The sequence below is a fragment of the Candidozyma auris genome, chromosome 4 (assembly GCF_003013715.1).
Source record: "Candidozyma auris chromosome 4, complete sequence".
NCBI classification, from domain to species: Eukaryota; Fungi; Ascomycota; class Pichiomycetes; order Serinales; family Metschnikowiaceae; genus Candidozyma; species Candidozyma auris.
The window spans coordinates 488,364-506,290 of record NC_072815.1 but is presented as its reverse complement, the minus strand read 5'-3'; the positions used below and the strand labels follow the sequence as shown (position 1 = coordinate 506,290).

General features: G+C 46.0%; 8 protein-coding genes across 8 annotated transcripts; 3 read left to right on the top strand and 5 right to left on the bottom strand. All coding sequences in view use genetic code 12, as the record gives it.

The window, feature by feature from the left end:
* Positions 1 to 457: 457 nt before the first annotated feature.
* MCT1 ([acyl-carrier-protein] S-malonyltransferase) lies at positions 458 to 1,447 on the bottom strand (the record flags this gene model as incomplete). Its single annotated transcript, XM_029037146.2, has 1 exon — positions 458 to 1,447. The coding sequence occupies one exon, from the start codon at positions 1,445 to 1,447 to the stop codon at positions 458 to 460; it is 990 nt and encodes a 329-aa protein (XP_028888202.2).
* Positions 1,448 to 3,222: 1,775 nt separating this feature from the next.
* Positions 3,223 to 4,587, top strand: HMO1 (Hmo1p; the record flags this gene model as incomplete). Its single annotated transcript, XM_029037145.2, has 1 exon — positions 3,223 to 4,587. One exon carries the CDS (start codon positions 3,223 to 3,225, stop codon positions 4,585 to 4,587), a length of 1,365 nt encoding a protein of 454 aa, XP_028888201.2.
* Positions 4,588 to 4,756: 169 nt separating this feature from the next.
* Positions 4,757 to 6,985, bottom strand: SDA1 (Sda1p; the record flags this gene model as incomplete). Its single annotated transcript, XM_029037144.2, has 1 exon — positions 4,757 to 6,985. The coding sequence occupies one exon, from the start codon at positions 6,983 to 6,985 to the stop codon at positions 4,757 to 4,759; it is 2,229 nt and encodes a 742-aa protein (XP_028888200.2).
* Positions 6,986 to 7,152: 167 nt separating this feature from the next.
* BRF1 (transcription factor TFIIIB subunit BRF1) lies at positions 7,153 to 9,558 on the bottom strand (the record flags this gene model as incomplete). The annotated part of the gene is made up of 1 exon (XM_029037143.2): positions 7,153 to 9,558. The coding sequence occupies one exon, from the start codon at positions 9,556 to 9,558 to the stop codon at positions 7,153 to 7,155; it is 2,406 nt and encodes an 801-aa protein (XP_028888199.2).
* A 1,114-nt stretch (positions 9,559 to 10,672) lies between these two features.
* CJI96_0003907 (uncharacterized protein) lies at positions 10,673 to 11,416 on the top strand (the record flags this gene model as incomplete). The annotated part of the gene is made up of 1 exon (XM_029037142.2): positions 10,673 to 11,416. The coding sequence occupies one exon, from the start codon at positions 10,673 to 10,675 to the stop codon at positions 11,414 to 11,416; it is 744 nt and encodes a 247-aa protein (XP_028888198.2).
* A 1,218-nt stretch (positions 11,417 to 12,634) lies between these two features.
* On the bottom strand, positions 12,635 to 13,954 carry DBP8 (ATP-dependent RNA helicase DBP8; the record flags this gene model as incomplete). The annotated part of the gene is made up of 1 exon (XM_029037140.2): positions 12,635 to 13,954. The coding sequence occupies one exon, from the start codon at positions 13,952 to 13,954 to the stop codon at positions 12,635 to 12,637; it is 1,320 nt and encodes a 439-aa protein (XP_028888196.2).
* A 150-nt stretch (positions 13,955 to 14,104) lies between these two features.
* Positions 14,105 to 15,718, top strand: MTG2 (putative GTPase; the record flags this gene model as incomplete). Its single annotated transcript, XM_029037139.2, has 1 exon — positions 14,105 to 15,718. One exon carries the CDS (start codon positions 14,105 to 14,107, stop codon positions 15,716 to 15,718), a length of 1,614 nt encoding a protein of 537 aa, XP_028888195.2.
* A 772-nt stretch (positions 15,719 to 16,490) lies between these two features.
* Positions 16,491 to 17,018, bottom strand: SRR1 (Srr1p; the record flags this gene model as incomplete). Its single annotated transcript, XM_029037138.2, has 1 exon — positions 16,491 to 17,018. One exon carries the CDS (start codon positions 17,016 to 17,018, stop codon positions 16,491 to 16,493), a length of 528 nt encoding a protein of 175 aa, XP_028888194.2.
* Positions 17,019 to 17,927: the final 909 nt, after the last annotated feature.

Here is a 17,927-nt window from a genome sequence, read left to right as displayed (position 1 = left end):
GAGAGAAACGACATGATGGTTTATGTTGATCTGCTGCGTCTTCCATGAAGCCTGGGACCATCTCTTATTGGTTTCTCTTTTGGGATTACTCCTGGTCAAGTTAGATCTGCTTAGGAGACATGTTGACCACTTTAAGACTGATAAATTTAATGGCTGCGAAATTAGACACATGAGTCAGACCGATTGGGAGACCGCATCAGATGTTGAACTCAAAGCAGTAAGGAACAATATAGATCGAATATATACTCTGGTTTTTCTCGCTGAATAAGCGGCAGTTATTATACCTATTTACAGTGCTACATAATTAGGGTTCTGCAGTATAATTCGGGTAGTGCTACTCAGTTTGCTCAGCGTGTGTATGTGTGTCTAATATTATATACATCAAAAGCTTCAGCAGAAACGTGACAACTAAGATCAATGAATTTAGGAAGCATTGTTCTTGTTATCTTCATGGCCATCAGAGACTGTCGAGCTTCTCTGCTAACACTTTCATATCTTCTATACCAACTAAAGGGTGATTCTCCAAGCCTGACCTTTTGTTCATGTCACCAAGCGCCAGCCCTGGCCCCAAGTTAACGATATGCTTAATTCCGTTATTTTTTAAAAAGTCTAAGGACTGTTTCCATAGCACAGGCTTGGAATTGTCCTTGACTGTATTCAAGTAGCAGTTTCCCGTACTCACTGAGCCTGCAAGGTTGGATACTATTGGCTTTATAGGTTGCTTCAAGTCCTTTGGAGCCATTTCAGCCAATTGCAGCTCAATTGACTCGAGAAGCTCATTGTGGAAGGGGATCTTTACAGGAAGCTTCACCAGTTTCAACACTGCACCCTCAGGCATGGCAGCCAACGCCTTTTCTACCTGCAAAGAAGTACCGCTGATCAGTATCTGAGAAGAGTTGTTCACACATGCAAGCACATTGTATTCAGCGGCCACTGCTGAGACGGCATCAAAGTTGCCTGGTCTGAATACTAGAACCATCATTGAGTAGTCGCCTATTCCAATCAATTCCTCCATCAAGAGTCCCCTTTTTCTTACAATCCGTAGAGCATCGCCAAAATCAAGCACACCTGCAAGCACCAACGCAGTGTACTCTCCCAACGAGTGGCCCAAAACGTAATGCACCTTCGGCTCTTTGACCATATCTATACCGTGGAGCTTCTCGAACATCTGATTAGTGATCACCGTAGAAGCCAAGATTGCTGGCTGCGCATTCGAGGTTCGCAAGCTCCATTCGTCAGCGTCAGCTGAAGTATCACCAAATAAATTCTTCGAGAACTTTTCATTTAGCACCTCATCCACAAGCTCGAGCGATGGAGCGATGAGATCATGGTGGGGCTTGAAAGCGGCAAGACACCCACGAGGTATAATTCCCTGACCAGGACAGGCAACAGCAATGGCTTTTTGGGTCGTAGAGCATGACAAATGACGAAGCTGGCGAAGTAGCATCGTCAGTTGGAAATTGTCGAAGTACCCCAGATTTGACTTATATGCGCGCTAGTGTAGAGATGCGAACATAGTAACTACAGTAGACTCAGATGCCCGAATATAGACATGCCATTTGAAGTACTTTAACTGCTTTATCAGACAGAAAAGTGCACTTTGCAACTGGGGCTGAAGTATCTGGAAATGTACTGGCTGATATGTAAATCGCAGCCACTTCTAATCAAGAATATGTTACGGCGAGCACAAAGTCCTCCTCTGCAACAGGGACCAGGGACTGCTTAGAACTTCCTGCAATTTGTGCTATAAGTGGCGCCCATCAAGAGGATCGCTAGTGAAGGTAGCCTGAGGCAAAGTGAATATGTACAGTTTCTCAGCAATGTGAACAAATTGTGAAAGAATGCTGAAAATATACTGAAAGTGAACTCCAAAGTTTGCCCTTTGCGATTCTTGGTCATTACCTAAAGGCGATCCAATGGAAACTCATATCAGTAGAGTAATCAAGTTACAAGCCAAGTCATATGTTTCAGTAGCACGTTTTAATGTGCACTTCAACTTAAGTTAAAAAAAAAAAAGAAAAATAATATTATGCTAACTAGTAAGTGAAGTATGTCCAAAATTTGCAGCCGAGGTAGACTTCAGAAAAAAGCTATTCAGGGTATTAAATACATCAATATCTCACTTCGTCATATCAATACATCGTCATTCTCGATCAAAAGCCTCGTTTGATTCCTCGGTATCTGATGCTTCTCTTCATGAGGTTACTGAGTTCGCTTACGGTACCGAAAGCAGTAGGTGCGAGGCATGTCTGCTTTGCAAGACCACTGCGCATTGACCCAGCTCCAAACCACAAACCCACATTCAAAGTGAATTCTAGAATATTGTGTGCGGACTTCAGCTTGATGGAATTCAGCTTGATGGAATTCAGCTTGATGGAATTCAGCTTGGTGGATTTCAGCTCGAAAAACTCAAAAAACGATCGTTGTTTCGAAAAAGACCAAGTAACGTTGAATACTAAGAGGGTGCTCAAGTGCCTGACGTCTCGCTCGCTTGACCCTTGGCTGCGAACCCAGACTGCCCTAACGGTCTCACACAAGACACCAAAGACAAACTATTGACAACTTCACTTACCAAATTAGCTAGGTCAAGAACGAACACCTCTTTTATTCAGTTGGGCGCCTCTTTTGAATTTTTTTGAACGCAATTCATAAAATTTGGTCAAAATACTAGATGATTTTTGCCTGGGGTTCTTTCACCTCTTCGCAATGGCCACTGCCAGCATCTGCGGTGCCAGACTTCGGTGGCACTGCGTTCGACAAAGCGCCGCCCAAAAAATGGCTCCTCGCGCTCCAAGAGTCCCTTCGCTGGCTCTCGCGGCGGGCCCCATTCTCGCTGCACCGCGGTGTCCAGAACCACAAAAACAGCTCCAGGCGAAGAAGGTCTGCGACGAGGAGCTCGGTCAATTTGAGCAATGCACAGCCGCTTCGGTAAACACGATGTGGTAAAGATATCCAATTCAACTTGAAATACTTTATTTTATTTTTGTAGCTAGTGAAATTTACATTGTCTGAATACTTTCAGCTCCATTGGACTACGTCCAGGGTCGACTTGGGGCGCCAGCGAGCGACAAAATTTTCTCCCTATTTTTTTTTGTTTTTGCGCCCGGCCCGGGACTCCCCCTAGCGCCTCCCCTGCCCACCGCCCACGGTTTTTTTTCCTCCTTCAACAACTCGCCCCAGACCAAAACTCACCTATACGCTAATTTCTTGCCAACCTTTAGCATGTCTCTAGAACAGGCCAAAAACGCCCTTGTTGCGTCTTTCTTTGAACTTTCCAACGCTGCTAAGGACGCTGCCACCGCAACCGTCAATTTTTATAAAGCTGCCGGCGTTGACGCTTCCGACACGGCCTCGTCGTTGGCGGCCTTGAGCGACAAAATAACCGGAGCCACCCAGGCGGCGTTGGCTGATCTTCCTAAGCTTGAACAAGCAGCAGCAGCGGCGTCCAAGGCCAATGGGTCCGTGGCGACGCCTGCTAAGGCTGCCGCCAAAACAATTCCCAGAAAAAGAAAGAGACCCGCCAAGGATGATGAGCAGCCGGCTCCGGAGCCGGCGAAGGCAGCTGAGCCCGCAGAGGCTTCTTCAGGCTCCTCGTCTTCGTCTTCATCATCTGTTTCCAATTCCAGCGGGCCTTCCTCTCCTACAGAGACCACTTCAGCTGAAGGTGCTGCTCCGGTTGATGCTCCTGTTGCTGCTCCGGAAAAACCTGAAAAACCCAAGAAGAGAAAGATCGAGAGAGATCCCAACGCGCCTAAGAAGCCATTGACCACGTATTTGCGCTTCAATCTCAGTATTCGTGACCAAATGAAGAGAGAAAGAATCGAGAATGGCCTCCCTACTTACCCAGCCACCGAGCTCAATCAGATCATCGCTGAACGCTGGGCTAACTTGAGCCCCGAGGACAAGGAATCCTTGCAGAAGGCTTACGAGTCTGAGTTCGAAGACTACAAGAAGGCTTTAGAGTCGTACAATGCCACGAAGACGGCTGAAGGTGGACAGCCCATTCCAATTCCTGGCGCTAACAAGAAGACTGGTGCCAAACCAGGCCCTAAGCCAAAGAAGAAGGAGACTGAAGCCCAACAGAAAGGAAACTTAGATTCAGCTGTGCCAAAAGCTACACCAAAAGAGGCACCAAAAGCGGCACCAAAAGCAGCTGCACCAAAAGCTGTAGAGGCCAGGGCCCCAGAGTCGGCACCAAAAGAACAGAGTGAGCCTGTCCCTGTGGCCACTCCAGCCAAGACAGAGAAAAAACCATCTGTTCAAGCCACTCCAGCCAAGACGGAGAAGAAAACGTCAGTTCAGCCGACTCCTAAAGAAAAGAAAAAGAAAGCCAAGCCTGCTGCATCCTCCTCTACTGGAAGTGAAACTCAAGCTGTTGCCAATGCCATTGCAGCTGCCGCAGCTGAAGTAGCAGAGGAGGCTGCTAAAGTCGAGCAGCACGACAGCAAGTCCTCTCCAAATGCCAACACCTCTCAGGGTCAGCAGGGTAGCAGCCAACACAAGAAGAAGAAAAAGAAGGACGGGGAAAAGAAAAAGAAGAAGCAGCATCTGCAGCCTGGTTCTAGCGAGGCCAACCAGGAACAATAGTGTGCTTGGCGACATTTCACTTGTTTTCAATTCTTCCTTGTTTTGATGTATCCATTTTGCCCTTGATGATCCCCGTCGCTGTTTGTAATATACTGTAAATGCCAGAATGTAATCTACTATGTTCAATTAAAAATAAACCGTGATTGCAAATGCACTATGAAATCTAGAACTAAAGCCCTTTCTTCTTTTGCTTGGTTATGTGTGCTCTCAAAACCTTCTGTCTGTCCCTAAGAGACATCTTCTGCTTGCCTTGGACGGCCTTCTTGTGGATCATCATCATGAAGTTCTTCTTTCTCGCCTTCTCCTTATTGGTGGTGGAATGTGGGTTCTCTCTCTTACCCTTTCTCGAACCAAACTCTCTGTCTTCTTTTCCTTCCTTGGCGTGAGCAATTCTTTCCTCTCTGAGCTGCTTGTACTTGACCTTTCCAACAAGAGAAGTCAGATCAACTTCCTCTTCGTTGTGTTGTTTGCCGAGTACCTTCTCCAAACCAGCCTGGACCTTCAACTCTTCAAGCTTAGCAAAATCCGCTGGGGTGAGGATTCTCAGAGAGAGCATCTCAGTCATTGCCTTTTCGGCAGCGGCAGCTTCATCAGCCTTTGGTTGTGCAATCTTCGCCTTCTTCTTCACCGGGCCAGATGTCTCTTCATTCTCACTGTCAGAGAGATCAAGGTCAGAATCTTCCTCGTCATTTTCATCCTTGGCATCCTCCTCTGACTTCTTCTCTTTTTCATCTTCGGAGTCGGAAATATCAATTTCCTTATCCGATTCGACGGTGACCCATTCACCATCAACGTCATCGTCGTCACTGTCCTCGTCAACCTCCCAGTTCTCGTCATTCTCTTCGTCATCTTCCAAGCCTTGCTCTTTTCTCCATTTAGCCAAAAGCTCGATACCCGGAATGGAAGTAACAGTAGACTCGACACCAAACTGAGGCAATCCTTTCTTTTCGCCATGCTGAAGCTCGATCGAGGCTGTTTTACCACGGTCCTTTCTATGCAACATTTCAGGAGCAACTTCTCTGTACAAAGAGATCAAAGATCTCGCAGCCATCATGACGTTTTTGGCTTTAGAGCCCTTGTACTCCACTAAGTCCTGCAAAAGAGTAGCATCAATAGCCAATGGAGCACGAGCCAAGATCTCTCTAATTGTGTTGATACCAGCAGCAGCCACCTCGGAGGCAACACCTTCACTGACAAATTCGTCAGCAATCTTGCGCACAACGGAAGCAATGTTTTCTGGTGGCACCAAGTCGTGGGAAGCTTGGGCGGACGCAGCCATGATTTGTGTGACATTTCTTTGCTTGGGAGTCAAGTACTTGAGAAAAAAGGAATAAATACCCAACACTGTAAGTTTGTGTGTACCAATAAGCCTCGAAACGAGGTTCATGAACAAGATCTTATGCTCCAAATCGTACTTATTGGCAGCCTTGTTACTCATGTGTGTATCGTAAAGAGCCTCGGCAAAACCCTGTGGGTCCCGAAGCAAATGAATAGCAGAGAAGTTCAAATACGTTGCTGAGCCCTTGCTTCCATTTTTCTTTTTCATCGACTTAAGTGCCTGCTCCATCTTTTTCGCTCTTTTTGATGATTTTTTGTTGATTTGCATTTTATGTTTCAATGAGCCCATATCAAAACCCTCCTCGTCAGACGAATTATCCTCAAGAGCCTCTTGTCTCTCCTTGTCAGCACCGAGAAAAAATTTCGCTCCCGAGGTACTCACTTTCATATCAGGATGCAATGCAGCGTGGGTCATGATTTCCACAGTTCTTGAGTCGTCCCAAATACCTCTTCTCCAGAGCTCTCTTGTGAGCTTGGTGGCCCAGAAACCCTGAGCGTCTCTTTGCTCAAGCAACTCAAAAAGCAAAGCCTGAGTCATTCTATTGATTTTCTGATTTTTTGCCCCCGTGTTCATTGCTTTCAAAAGAGAAATGAGTGTACTGTAAATTTGGCGTCTCACAGCTTTAGCGTTCTGAGAGCTCGTTGATGCATTCTGAGCAGAACTAGAATAAGCTCGAAGAAGGGGGAAAAGCGTCGAAATCAACGTTTCTGCAGTGATGATGTTCTTGTTTCTAAGCATTGTAAGACACTGGATTATCTTCTCTCTGAGGTCAGGCGTCAAGTCTCTATGATTATTGAGAAGAATGTTTCTAAGCTCCTCGGGGAAATTCTTCGTTTCTTTTGGATAACAATTACAAACGGCAGATACAAAACCAATGAGTTCGCCAAATTCTGTTCCTTGGTCTGGAGATGGGTTCATGAGAAAGATGTCTCTCAAAGACTCGTAGTGGGAGTACTGTTGAAGGAACTCCTCGTGGTAGGATCCGGGATCTCTACGAACAACATTTTGAAGAAGAATAATGTTGGTCGGGAGAATAGCTGCTCTTCTTTTTTTACCCATATTCTGTGAAATGTAGTGTGATTTTCAGTGGGTGAAAACACCTTCTGGGATGCTCATCGAGCCCTCCACAATGTAGATGTGCGGTATGCACTCCCTAGACCAAATACTGAAGCTACTACAATAAGTCAAGTTTTGTGTTCTATGAATAGTTGCTTGTCCCATAACGTTTACTTATTAAAAAGATCACCAATTGAGCTGTAGTTGATCTTCTTCGAGAAATTCTTGCTTTGCAATAATTGTTTGGCGCTTTCGGCTGGGGTAACGGCTCTACCATCCTCTCCTATCTGACTGATTGCGTTTGCAACTGCAGGGTCGTTGATGACAGGATCCACGCTGGACTCCTTGATTCTTCTTCTTTTTCGTGGCTGGCCCGAAGTGTTTCCTGCGATCTCATCAGCAGCCTGCTTCAAGTTTTTCTTCTCCTGGGCAATTAGGAAATCGTAGTTCATACCAACCCATGCTTCCTCCTTCTTCTTCGCTTGTGCTGGGGTGAGCTGCAAGAACTCGACTTCTGAGTCGTCATCATCGTCATTAAGCTCAGGGTTGTCAGGCACCTTGCTGAGCAAACTTTCCGTGGTCGGACAGTTCTTAACCAAATTTCTAGGTCTGTTGAGTTCAATACGCCGCAATAGCTCCTTCTCATTAGGATCAGTCGGAAGAGCCAGCTCATTTCCGTCTTCATCTCCTTCCCCACCAGTCTCGGGGACGAATAGTTCACTCACACGAGCCCTTCTTCGCTCTTCTGATGGAATCAGATAAAGCGCTTCCTTTAGAGTTTTTTGCTGGCTGCGCCAGATATGATCGAGTGCAGATTCTAATTCTTTCTCAGATATCTCTCCTCCTGCCAATACTGATTTCAAAAGAGAGTCCTTCTTAGCCATCGACACATTTGTCGCTCTCCTTTTACGAATAGCCTGAAAGGGCTCCATGGCATCGTAAGCAGCTTCATGATTGAAATTGTCTGCAGCGTAATTCCTCTCTTTACGCACACGTAGCTTTCTGTCTGACGATAACCCTCTGAGCCTGCCACTCCCGCTAGAAGGTTTATATGCTGGATCGTGAACTTGTGGAACTTCATCCTCAATGTCCGCAGGCATGATGTCATACATATCGTCGAATATCGATTCGTCATTCACGGTTGGTTCTTCATTACTGTTCAAAGCGTTGGGACCACCTTGATCATTCGCGTCTTCTTTGTTCAACGAGTTGTTTTGAACAGAATTCTCGGCGACACTTTCATCATTATTTGTTTCTGCATTGTCGGTAGACTTCTCGCGTTCAGATACATCACCGGTAGCTTCAGAATTGCTTGCGTCCTTGTTCGCGGTATCTTCAGCGACAGATTCGTCATTTGTGCCAACCTGCCCTGGAGCAGCTTCTTCATCGGAACCTACCTGCCTTGGGGCGGGTACTTCATTATCCTCCTCCTGCCTTGAGGCGGATTGTTCATTCGTAGGTTCATCCCTAGATATCGGTCCCTCATTCTCTCCATTCTCAACATCTGTCTGTTGTGTAGAAGCTACACTTGAGTTTGGCTCCTTCTTCGGTTGTGGCCTCTCATCCATCTCTTCCTCGAAAAGAGCATCGAAAAGCTTATTTCGGCTAGCAAGCCTCTTGTACAGCTTGAGCATGCGGGCCCTTTGCCGAAGCATTTTCTGGATCTTCGACTCGATGTTACGATTCTGTTGATAAGAAGGCGGTAGGGAGGGTTCAGTTTTTTCGGACTCACGAAACTCATTAAGGGTCAAGACACCAGATTTCGTCTTTCTGAACTCGTTAAGTCTCTTTTGGATTGTCTCTCCACCCACACGAGCCACGGCTACGATCTCAACGTGGGATCTCCTAAAGTTGTTCATTCTGGCTGCGAGCAAAAGACAAGCTCCTGCGACACCAGCTGGTCTTCTTCCCTCAAAAATCCAATCGGAGGCCATTCGTTGAGCGATTTTTGTGGCGTCCCTGCAAACTTTGGCAGTCTGATCACCAAAGCCAAGTCTTTCAGCAAAGTGTTGAATGAACAAAGATGGATCAGCGAGCGGAAGCTTTTGGATTTGCAAGGCACGAACAAGTTTCAAGTATGTGGCACCGAGAGAATACACCGAAATCTGCAACCTAGAAGAGAAATCAATCAACAAGTGGTGAGTCCTTTCGTGACGACAAGCCACATACAAACAAGCAGCGATCACATTCTGGGAACGACGACCTTGCACGAAGTTCTGCACCAAAGCAAGCTTAAACCATCCACTAGCAGACTCCATGATGTACTCTGGGATCCTCATGGCGCTTCCCAATTTACGAATCTTCAGCTTAGCGCTAAGAAGTGTCTGTTCCCTTGACTCCATGGCGTTTCTCATGGAAAAGTTAGCACGGGCCTGATCGGCGCCCACCATGGCACCTTGCACCATGGCAGCACCGCTGGAGGATTCACCGAACTGGACCTCGGAAATGATGGGGTTTTCTTCTTGCACCATACCACAGTTCTCACACAAAAGATCACCCGACAGTGCCAGCATGTCTTGGATGAACTTGGTATGATGGCACCCGGGACATCGCTTTACTTTTTGCACGGAGGCCATGATGAAGCGTTTATAAAAATTTGAAGGTGGTGATGGTGTTGTTGATGTTGATGTGAAGAGATGGCCCCGTGCAGGAGGCATCCCCGGCTAGTAAGAAACAAACGGATCTGTGCAAAAAGATGAAATGGTAAATTTGTGAACCGAAAAAGGCAAAGTGTCATGACTATTCACGAAAGATAATCAGTTAAATATCTTGCAATCCTTCGAAATGTCGATGAGTAGTGGGCGAAGAGGGTTTTCAGGTTATGCCTCGCAGTGGCTCATAGGCTGCGCAATACCGTAAGTCGAGCATCAAACAAGAAAGTAAAAGATAATATTGAAATAACAAAGAGAGGAGAAAATGCTGCTCAGATTTAATGAATTCTTCCTCAGAAAATTTGGAAAGAAATTGGATTGAAAAAACGAATGGGTAAACATGAATCGGGCTCAGAGAGTACACTATTAGGACACTGATAATTGAGAAGTAGCTCATGAGAAGCTTTCATTGCTGTGACTTTAACCTGAGAACTCTGACCTTAGTAGTATACTTTTGCTTTAATCTCCTTTTGTGTGAGGTAATATTCCTTTCAGACGCTAGTCTGATGAGATATGTGCGCTAAATATTCTGAGAACGCCTTGCAAAGAAGACCTTCAGAGTGGGTTGAATAAAAGAAACGTCACTTTCAAGACCTCAGACTGGGCTCAGTTTATCAATTCTCTCAATTTTATCACAGTTCGTCTTCCTTCAATTCTTGATCTGTTGTGGCTAACATACGATAGAGAACAAAATACAGTAGAAGCGACAGACGAATATACCACAATGATATATATGTTATGTGAGCTTTCTTGAACCAACAGCATTGGTCTGTCATTTTAAAGAACCATAGTTTAAGAGTTACCGGATTTGCAGAATTTGTATGAGAAAGTGGTTTCAAAATGGATTTTGCAGCCATTCTCGCAATAATACAAAACTCCCAACTACAGTATCCTTTTCATCCACAACGCTCTAAACACTCAACACTCTTTTAGGACCTACTTCCAATCACTAATGCTTCCTGAAGTCCCCCCGTGTAACAAATGTCGCCGAATTGGCCCCATTCTCTTCCCCATCTGGGCTTGTGAGGCACAATTTAACATGGACGGCTCTGTGAGAGTTGATCACGGCACGGGCTTAATGCAGCTCGTGTGGGAGTCAATGGAATATTTCTACAGTTTTCATGCACTCATCGTTGTCGGCCAAAGGGACAAAGAAGCCTTTTTTGCTGCTCAAAACAAATGGACCCAAGAGTTAGACCGGTTTGAGCGCCATTACAAGGCGTGGAACTTGGTTCAAAAGCAGCTCAAGGTGGGGATTGAGCCCAACTGGACAGAGTATTTCAAGACGTGCTATGGGATTCCCATAAGGTACCTAAAACCCTTCTCAAACGTCGACGTAAATCACAACAGTTCTTGCACTTGGATGGGCCAAAATGAGCCATTGAATGAAGGCTTTTGTGAGACTCCAGAAGATTATGAAGACCAGGAACCATTATTTGTTGAGAGCGACATTTCTCAAGAGTTATCCCTGTCAGGTAGTCAGTGTGCACTGTTGTTGCCTTTAGATGACATGTATCAGCCAGTGGAGCTTATGAGGAACGAGTTTGAGGGAACCGGGAAACCACAAAAAGTTCAATTTAAGAGAACGCCAGCAAAAGAGAAAGATAGAAGCCTGATCTCAAATTCGAACGCCAGTGCCAGCGGTCAAGTGGCTAGCATTGACAAAATAGAGATCCCCAGGAAGATGTACGGTCTCCCAGACGAAGCTCTTCGAAAAAAGACAAGAAGGAAGGGTAAAAGAAGTAGAAGGAACTATGGAAAACAAGAATGGGGCAACAATTAATACTTGACATTGGGGAGATAAGCGCTGCGCTGGTTTGCAATCATGGGTTCATCTCAGTATCTCCAATTAATACCCAAGTAGCTATACAGTCGCTTAATAGTATAGGCTTAAAAATACTTGCTACAAACATGTAAGAAAAACCGAACTTGATAAAGAAGGTTGTGCCTATTTTATGAATTGCTAGGTTAGCTTGTGATCCACAGTATGCTAATTTCGCACCCTTTCCATCTGTCTACTTATCTATCTAATCTAACCTACTACAGGCAACTCCCAATTGAGTCTTAGTTCGCGATAAATCTCAGTATAAACATCATTCTGTCGAGAACAAACGACGTTGAATCGAAATTCTGATAACCACCATTCATTTCTATTAATCTTGCTACAATATTCAGAGGAATGAGTGCCAGAGAAGGCAGATCTCCACAACGAGGTAGCTACTCTGCCATGCAAGCGTACCATAGCAGACTGAACTCACCCTTCAGAAGCGAAAGTATTGACTCGGAGACGGAAGTTGCTCCATTTCTGCCCCAAAGTGCCGAGGGCCAACCCTCAAGGCAGCTCTCGAGACAACCCTCGAATTTGACGCAAGAACATTCTCTCGCTACAACAACACCAGGAAAGTACTGGTGGATGCCCAAACTGAGGGTTCTAGAAATTACACTGAGTGAGCCGCGGGATGTGCTTCAGAGTGAGAGAACGCTCCTTTCGTTTGTGAGATTTTCTACATCTTTATACTTTGCTGCAACTGGCATGATCATGGGATTCCATTTACGTTCTTCGGGGGAGAAGGATCATACACATCTTCCGAACTTCAACAATGGTCTGTTTAATAAAATAATTGCGGCCATATTAATCGGTTTAGCGTTTGCAACGTTGGTGCTTAGTGGGATCAACTACTTTAGAACAGTGAGGCGCTACTCCCAAAAAAGGATACACACCTATGGCTTCAACAACCTTACCATGGTCATATGTGTAACTGCAGTGGTGTTGACGTTGATAGGGATCAACATTGCTTTGATTGTTGATAGAATCATGACTAGCCTGAGTTGAGCATCTCACTGAATAATATAGACCAGGTGCTGAGATAATCTAATATACTTACAACGGACAGCGCCTTGTGAATCATATGCTCTATTACAATCATCTACGATATATTTATAATGCATGATGAGACGTTGAACGTCTCGATCGTCTGTGACGAATGACTATGCTTTCCCATCAGCCTCTTTTCTCCTTTGTCTTCTTTCTCTTATTCAACAGAGATGAATCTTCGTGCTTCCGCTTATTGATTTCCCTCTTCTCCCCAAAATTCTCCCTTTCCATGTCCATGAGCGCTTCTCTCTTGGCTGTACTCATGCTCTTCAACGACTTTTCTATCACAGCGTCATCGTTCGCTTCCTCCAATAACTCATGCTTTTTGTTGGCTCTTTCTTCGATCGCCAAAATACGTTCAACATCCCGCTCACCGACAATGGAAACTGCATCACCTTTACGCCCAGCTCGAGCAGTTCTACCAACTCTGTGAATGAAATCATCTGGATCAGCAGGGAGATCGTAGTTCACCACAAGCTCCACAGTGGGGATATCTAGACCTCTGGAAGCCACATCAGTAGCTATAAGGATTCTTGCGGCCTGAGCCTTGAATCTATGCAAAGAGCTTGTTCTTTCCAGCTGTGGCATTTGAGAGTGTAGTGAAGCGACTCTAAATTCCATTTTCCGGAGTGTCCGCCTTAGAAGCTCTGCGGTATGTGTTCTGTTCACGAATATTATGACATTCACGTCTTTATACTTGTCAAGCAGCAACACCGTGTGAAGATAAGCTTCCTTGACGTAAGAGGGTGTAAACACATAAAATAACAGCAAAGATGCGGGAATAGCCACCTTATCCACAGAGTCCACCTCGTGCATGAATACAGGCGGTTTGCCCTTTGCTGGAGGCTTTTCCTTGAGCGCTCTGACAGCATCGGTGACAGTAGCAGTAAAAAGAAGCGTCTGCCGCTTCAGAGCCTGAGGCATCACCTCCAAGCACCGCAGAAGGTCTTTGCTAAAGGAGTTACTGAGCACCCTATCAGCTTCGTCAAGCACTAAGTACTTGACGCTGCGAAGTCCCTTTATCGTTTCTTCACCTGAATTCAAGATATGATCAGCCAAACGCCCTGGAGTGGCTATAACAAAATGCGGCCTTCTTTGAAGCTCCAAAGCCTGCTTGACTATATCTTCACCCCCCACAACTACAGCCAAACGAATGTTCATATTTGCACCCAAGGCTGCAAACTGCTCAGCAATTTGCATCGCCAACTCACGTGTTGGAGTCAAAACAACACCAAAGATGCCCATTGGGTCTTCCGACCATTTAGAAAGCATTGGCCCTGCAAAGGCTATGGTTTTACCCGAACCAGTTTTAGCTCCACCAATACAATCTTTTCCTTTCAATATTTCGGGGATACAAGCTGCTTGGATTGCAGTCGGCGTGTGGATCTTCATGGCATCAAGGGCTTCGCAGAGCCATTTGGAGACCCCAAGATCCGAGAATGACATGTATTGTAAGTATTTTTGGCTATTACGTAGTAGTGTCTGACAAGAGCGATGCTCATCGAGTCCCCATACAAAGTCTACAGCATACACCTGTACACCGCACTATATATGTGCTTATCTAGGGGCAATGGATGGTCTGAACTTAATTATTGCATGATTAGCGTTAGAAGCTGTCTAAGGCTTCTTCGAGGGCCCAGAATTGTAAATAGGCGGTACAAGTTCTCTACAATTTCAGAAAACAGTTCAAGTGATGACATCATAGAAAAAGTTTCACCCGAAAGATATGATCCGTATGCTAACCTTCCAGAGTCAAGCTACTCGTTCGACTCTTCCATTTCTCCAAAAGCATATCCCAAGCAGTATAAGGATATGAAGTACTGGGTCGAAGGAAGTGACGATTTTGGTCTAGATAAAGTGAAAGTGAATATGAAAGACTACTTTTCAGGCGATCTACATCAGAGTCACAAGATCTTTGTTGGCCAGCACCAGAACTATAAGCAAGGACAAAAAGTCGAGCAGAGAACTTTTTTGGACCTTCGACTTGTGCGTTTGAAGTCTGGTGATGGAGGCAATGGGTGCGTGTCATTCTTCAGAGACGCCAATAGACCCGTGGGACCTCCAGATGGAGGAGATGGAGGAAATGGTGGAAACATTTATGTGCATGTGGTGAAAAACATGGGGCTGTTGCATGGAATACAATGGAGTTATCAGGCTAAAGGCGGAAAAGCAGGCTCCTCAAGACAATTGGATGGGAAAAGAGGCGAGGACGTGATTATAGAGGTCCCGGTTGGCACGACAATGAGGTGGATCCCAGATCCTTTGGCAGTGAAGAAGCAGCTCAAGGAAGTCGGTGATATTCTGAAAGTGACGATGTCAGTGAGATTTACTCCAGACAGGGATATTCAGCTCTACAAGAACGATTACTCTCCTGGCGAAGGCTGGACATTCAAGGAAAAGGATGAAGACTACCACCAGGAAAGAGAGTACTTCAATGAGCTTAATGAGCAAGTGAAGGATTACGATAGAGAGATTATGGCCGAAGAACTCACGTACGATCGGTTCCCCTTTATGGGACTAGATTTCGATAAGCCCACAGACAAGCCGGTGCTCATCATGAAGGGCGGCAAAGGTGGTATGGGCAACATGCACTTCCTCACCAAAGATGTGAGGAACCCCAGATTCAGCAAGAGGGGTCGTAAGGGACTCTGTGAGTTTTTCATGTTAGAGCTCAAGCTTTTGGCAGACTTGGGTCTTGTGGGATTGCCCAATGCCGGTAAGCTGACTCTTCTAAGGGCCATTTCCAAGGCTCGTCCACGCGTTGGCCATTGGGAGTTCACCACTCTTCAACCAACGATTGGAACAATATTCACGAGAATCGACCAAGATCCTTTTACTGTCGCAGACATTCCAGGTATCATAAAAGGCGCCTCTGAGAACAAAGGAATGGGGATGGATTTCTTGAGGCATATCGAGCGCAGTGGCGGTATTGTGTTTGTTGTTTCTTTGGAGTCCAAAAATCCATCGATGGACTTGCAAGTATTAATTGATGAAGTTGGCGAGAAGCGAATGAAGGGTAAGAGAGTGATGGTTATAGCAACCAAAGCAGACTTGACAAAAAATGGTGACAGCTACAGGGAACTAGTGAAGTTCATAAAGGAGAAAGACGGTTCTTGGCTCTACATTCCAGTCTGTGCACCAAAAGGTGAAAACATCGAGAGCGCAATTGCAATGATGGGGCTGCTTGCCAGGGGTAAGCAGAGCGACTAAAACGAAATTGGTTTGGGTTGAGGATCTCTGAGAGGTGAACTTAATCTTGAAAAGCAAAGCGGCTAAATTTTCGAGCAACAACGGATTTCGGACGGGTTATTTTCAGACTTGAATTGAAGAGCAAGCGAATTTCCGTAGAGTTAGCTCGTATGGCTACCCATATCAAAATTTGCTTAAGTGACCATGAATCTCTGAGAACATTTACTTAGGATTTTGAGAGGACCCTGCCACCGAGTGATCAAGCAATCATCACATATGCTTGGCCTCTAGAAGAGCATAGAGGATAAAGCGCCAAGACCTTGAACTATGCGTTTGTGGAGTTTGTGGAGTTCAAATCTTCCCATAAAAGTGCTGAAGGGGCAATAAACCGTATCACTGCTTGAAACACAGGAAATAGGGTTCCGTCTGACTGACTTGTGGCGAGTAGCCGAGACCCGACTGTGGGGAAGAAACAAAAATACCAAAACTTCGCAAGCGCTAGGAAGGTTGGAGGAAGTGGATCGCCCGTTCAAGCAAATGGGCGAAAGCTAGATTAGTATTACTTAGAAAAAGTTTCAGAAGAGCACAGGAGAATATAACAACACCAACAGAAACTGGCCATCTCATAGCTACTTCAATGTTCCTCGCCATAACCCTGGTATTAAGTGTCCGTCTATAAACCGTTATTAAACCCTTATCATTATTCGTCCCTCAACGCAAACAAACATCCAGTTTGCTAGTATCAGTGTGCAACATTAAATCTGCAACATCAAGCGTGCAACAGAGCGTAGCGTCACCTCTTTTTGAGCGCACCTCTGACGCTAACAACTTGTTCAATCTTCTCCAACAAGTCTCCATGCGCAACGTTCAAAGGCTTGGGGAACGTGTGATCGAAGCCTATACTCTCGTAGAGCTCCATACCAGAGAGAAGCGCTTTTGTAGTCACGGCCACAAGCCCGACGTGGTCTAGCGACAGGAAGCTTCTTAGCTGTGTAGCAACATCGATGCCGGTAACCCGGGGCATATCGATATCCAAAAACACACAATCGAAGCGCAGAAACAGCTCCTCAGTGAGCTCAAGCACCAGCAGGTCCTGGATTGCCCTCACCAGCGCCTGAGGGAAGAGCTTGCGCAAGATCCGAGCGAATATCCGCAAGTAGATGATGTTGTCGTCCACCAACAAGAAGTGGTACGCCTTATCTGACGCGACAAACGGTACCGACTCGACTTTCTTGAGCTTCACCGGCTCAGGCGAAGGCGTCACCATGGGCGAGCGACATTCAAACACACCAGCCACAGGCTTGGAGACCAGCGCTACCATCATGTCGACCGAGCTCAGCGGATGCAAAGAAATAGTTTGTATGGAGTGGTCACTTGCTATCAAGTGAGAACGACGGAATAGGTAAATGAGCTAATCAATAACCGTGCAAGTTATCAATCAAAGTGTATATCGAGTGAAAGTCCGCAGTCTAAGTGTCAACTGAGGTGTATAGTGGATGAATTGGATGGTCCACAGCAGAGGCCCCTCTTAAGTAGTGCTCGGCTGCAAATCATTTGCTCATGGGCCATGTGCCAGAGACCATGCACTGACCTGCTGGGCGGACCCTGGCGTGCGTTTAGGCGACGCACCATATACAGTGTGTGGGAGCAAGAGAAGAACGCCCAATCCCACAGCAAGCACCCCTACTGCCTGAAGAATTCCACAAGAAACGCAAAAGCGGTAGAATGGGAGGAATATGGGTGAAGTGTGGCAGTGAAGTCGAGAGTCAAGCTGTGGCAGAGGAGTCACTTTGCTGCTTTTGTGCCTAAGGTTCTTCTCGTATATCGTACAGACTGCTGCTTTGTCTTTTGCAGCCGGTGCAACCGCAACGTTTCCAGCGCTACTACCACAAATGCACTCGCCAAAGAGCCCTGGACAGATCATGTCACCAGGGTCGCATGGTCGAGGCAACTCGTGGGGAGCCACCTTTCAGAGCCTTGGTCGAGGCTACTAGTTGATGCCTTGGTCAGCCAGACACTCGTAGATCACAATAGTTTCCTGTCGTTGGCTGGCGGTCTCGGTTGCTAGCAACGGCTGCTGCCGCTTCCTCTGTAGTTTGTGCCCTCTCAACTGTGCCATTTCTACTATCGGCGGCTTCTTTCACCGCCACCGTTCGGGATCTCGATGGCTCGCTTTCCCATTTGTGGCCAGTGATTACCCGCTATGCTCCACAGCACCTTTTTAATTTTT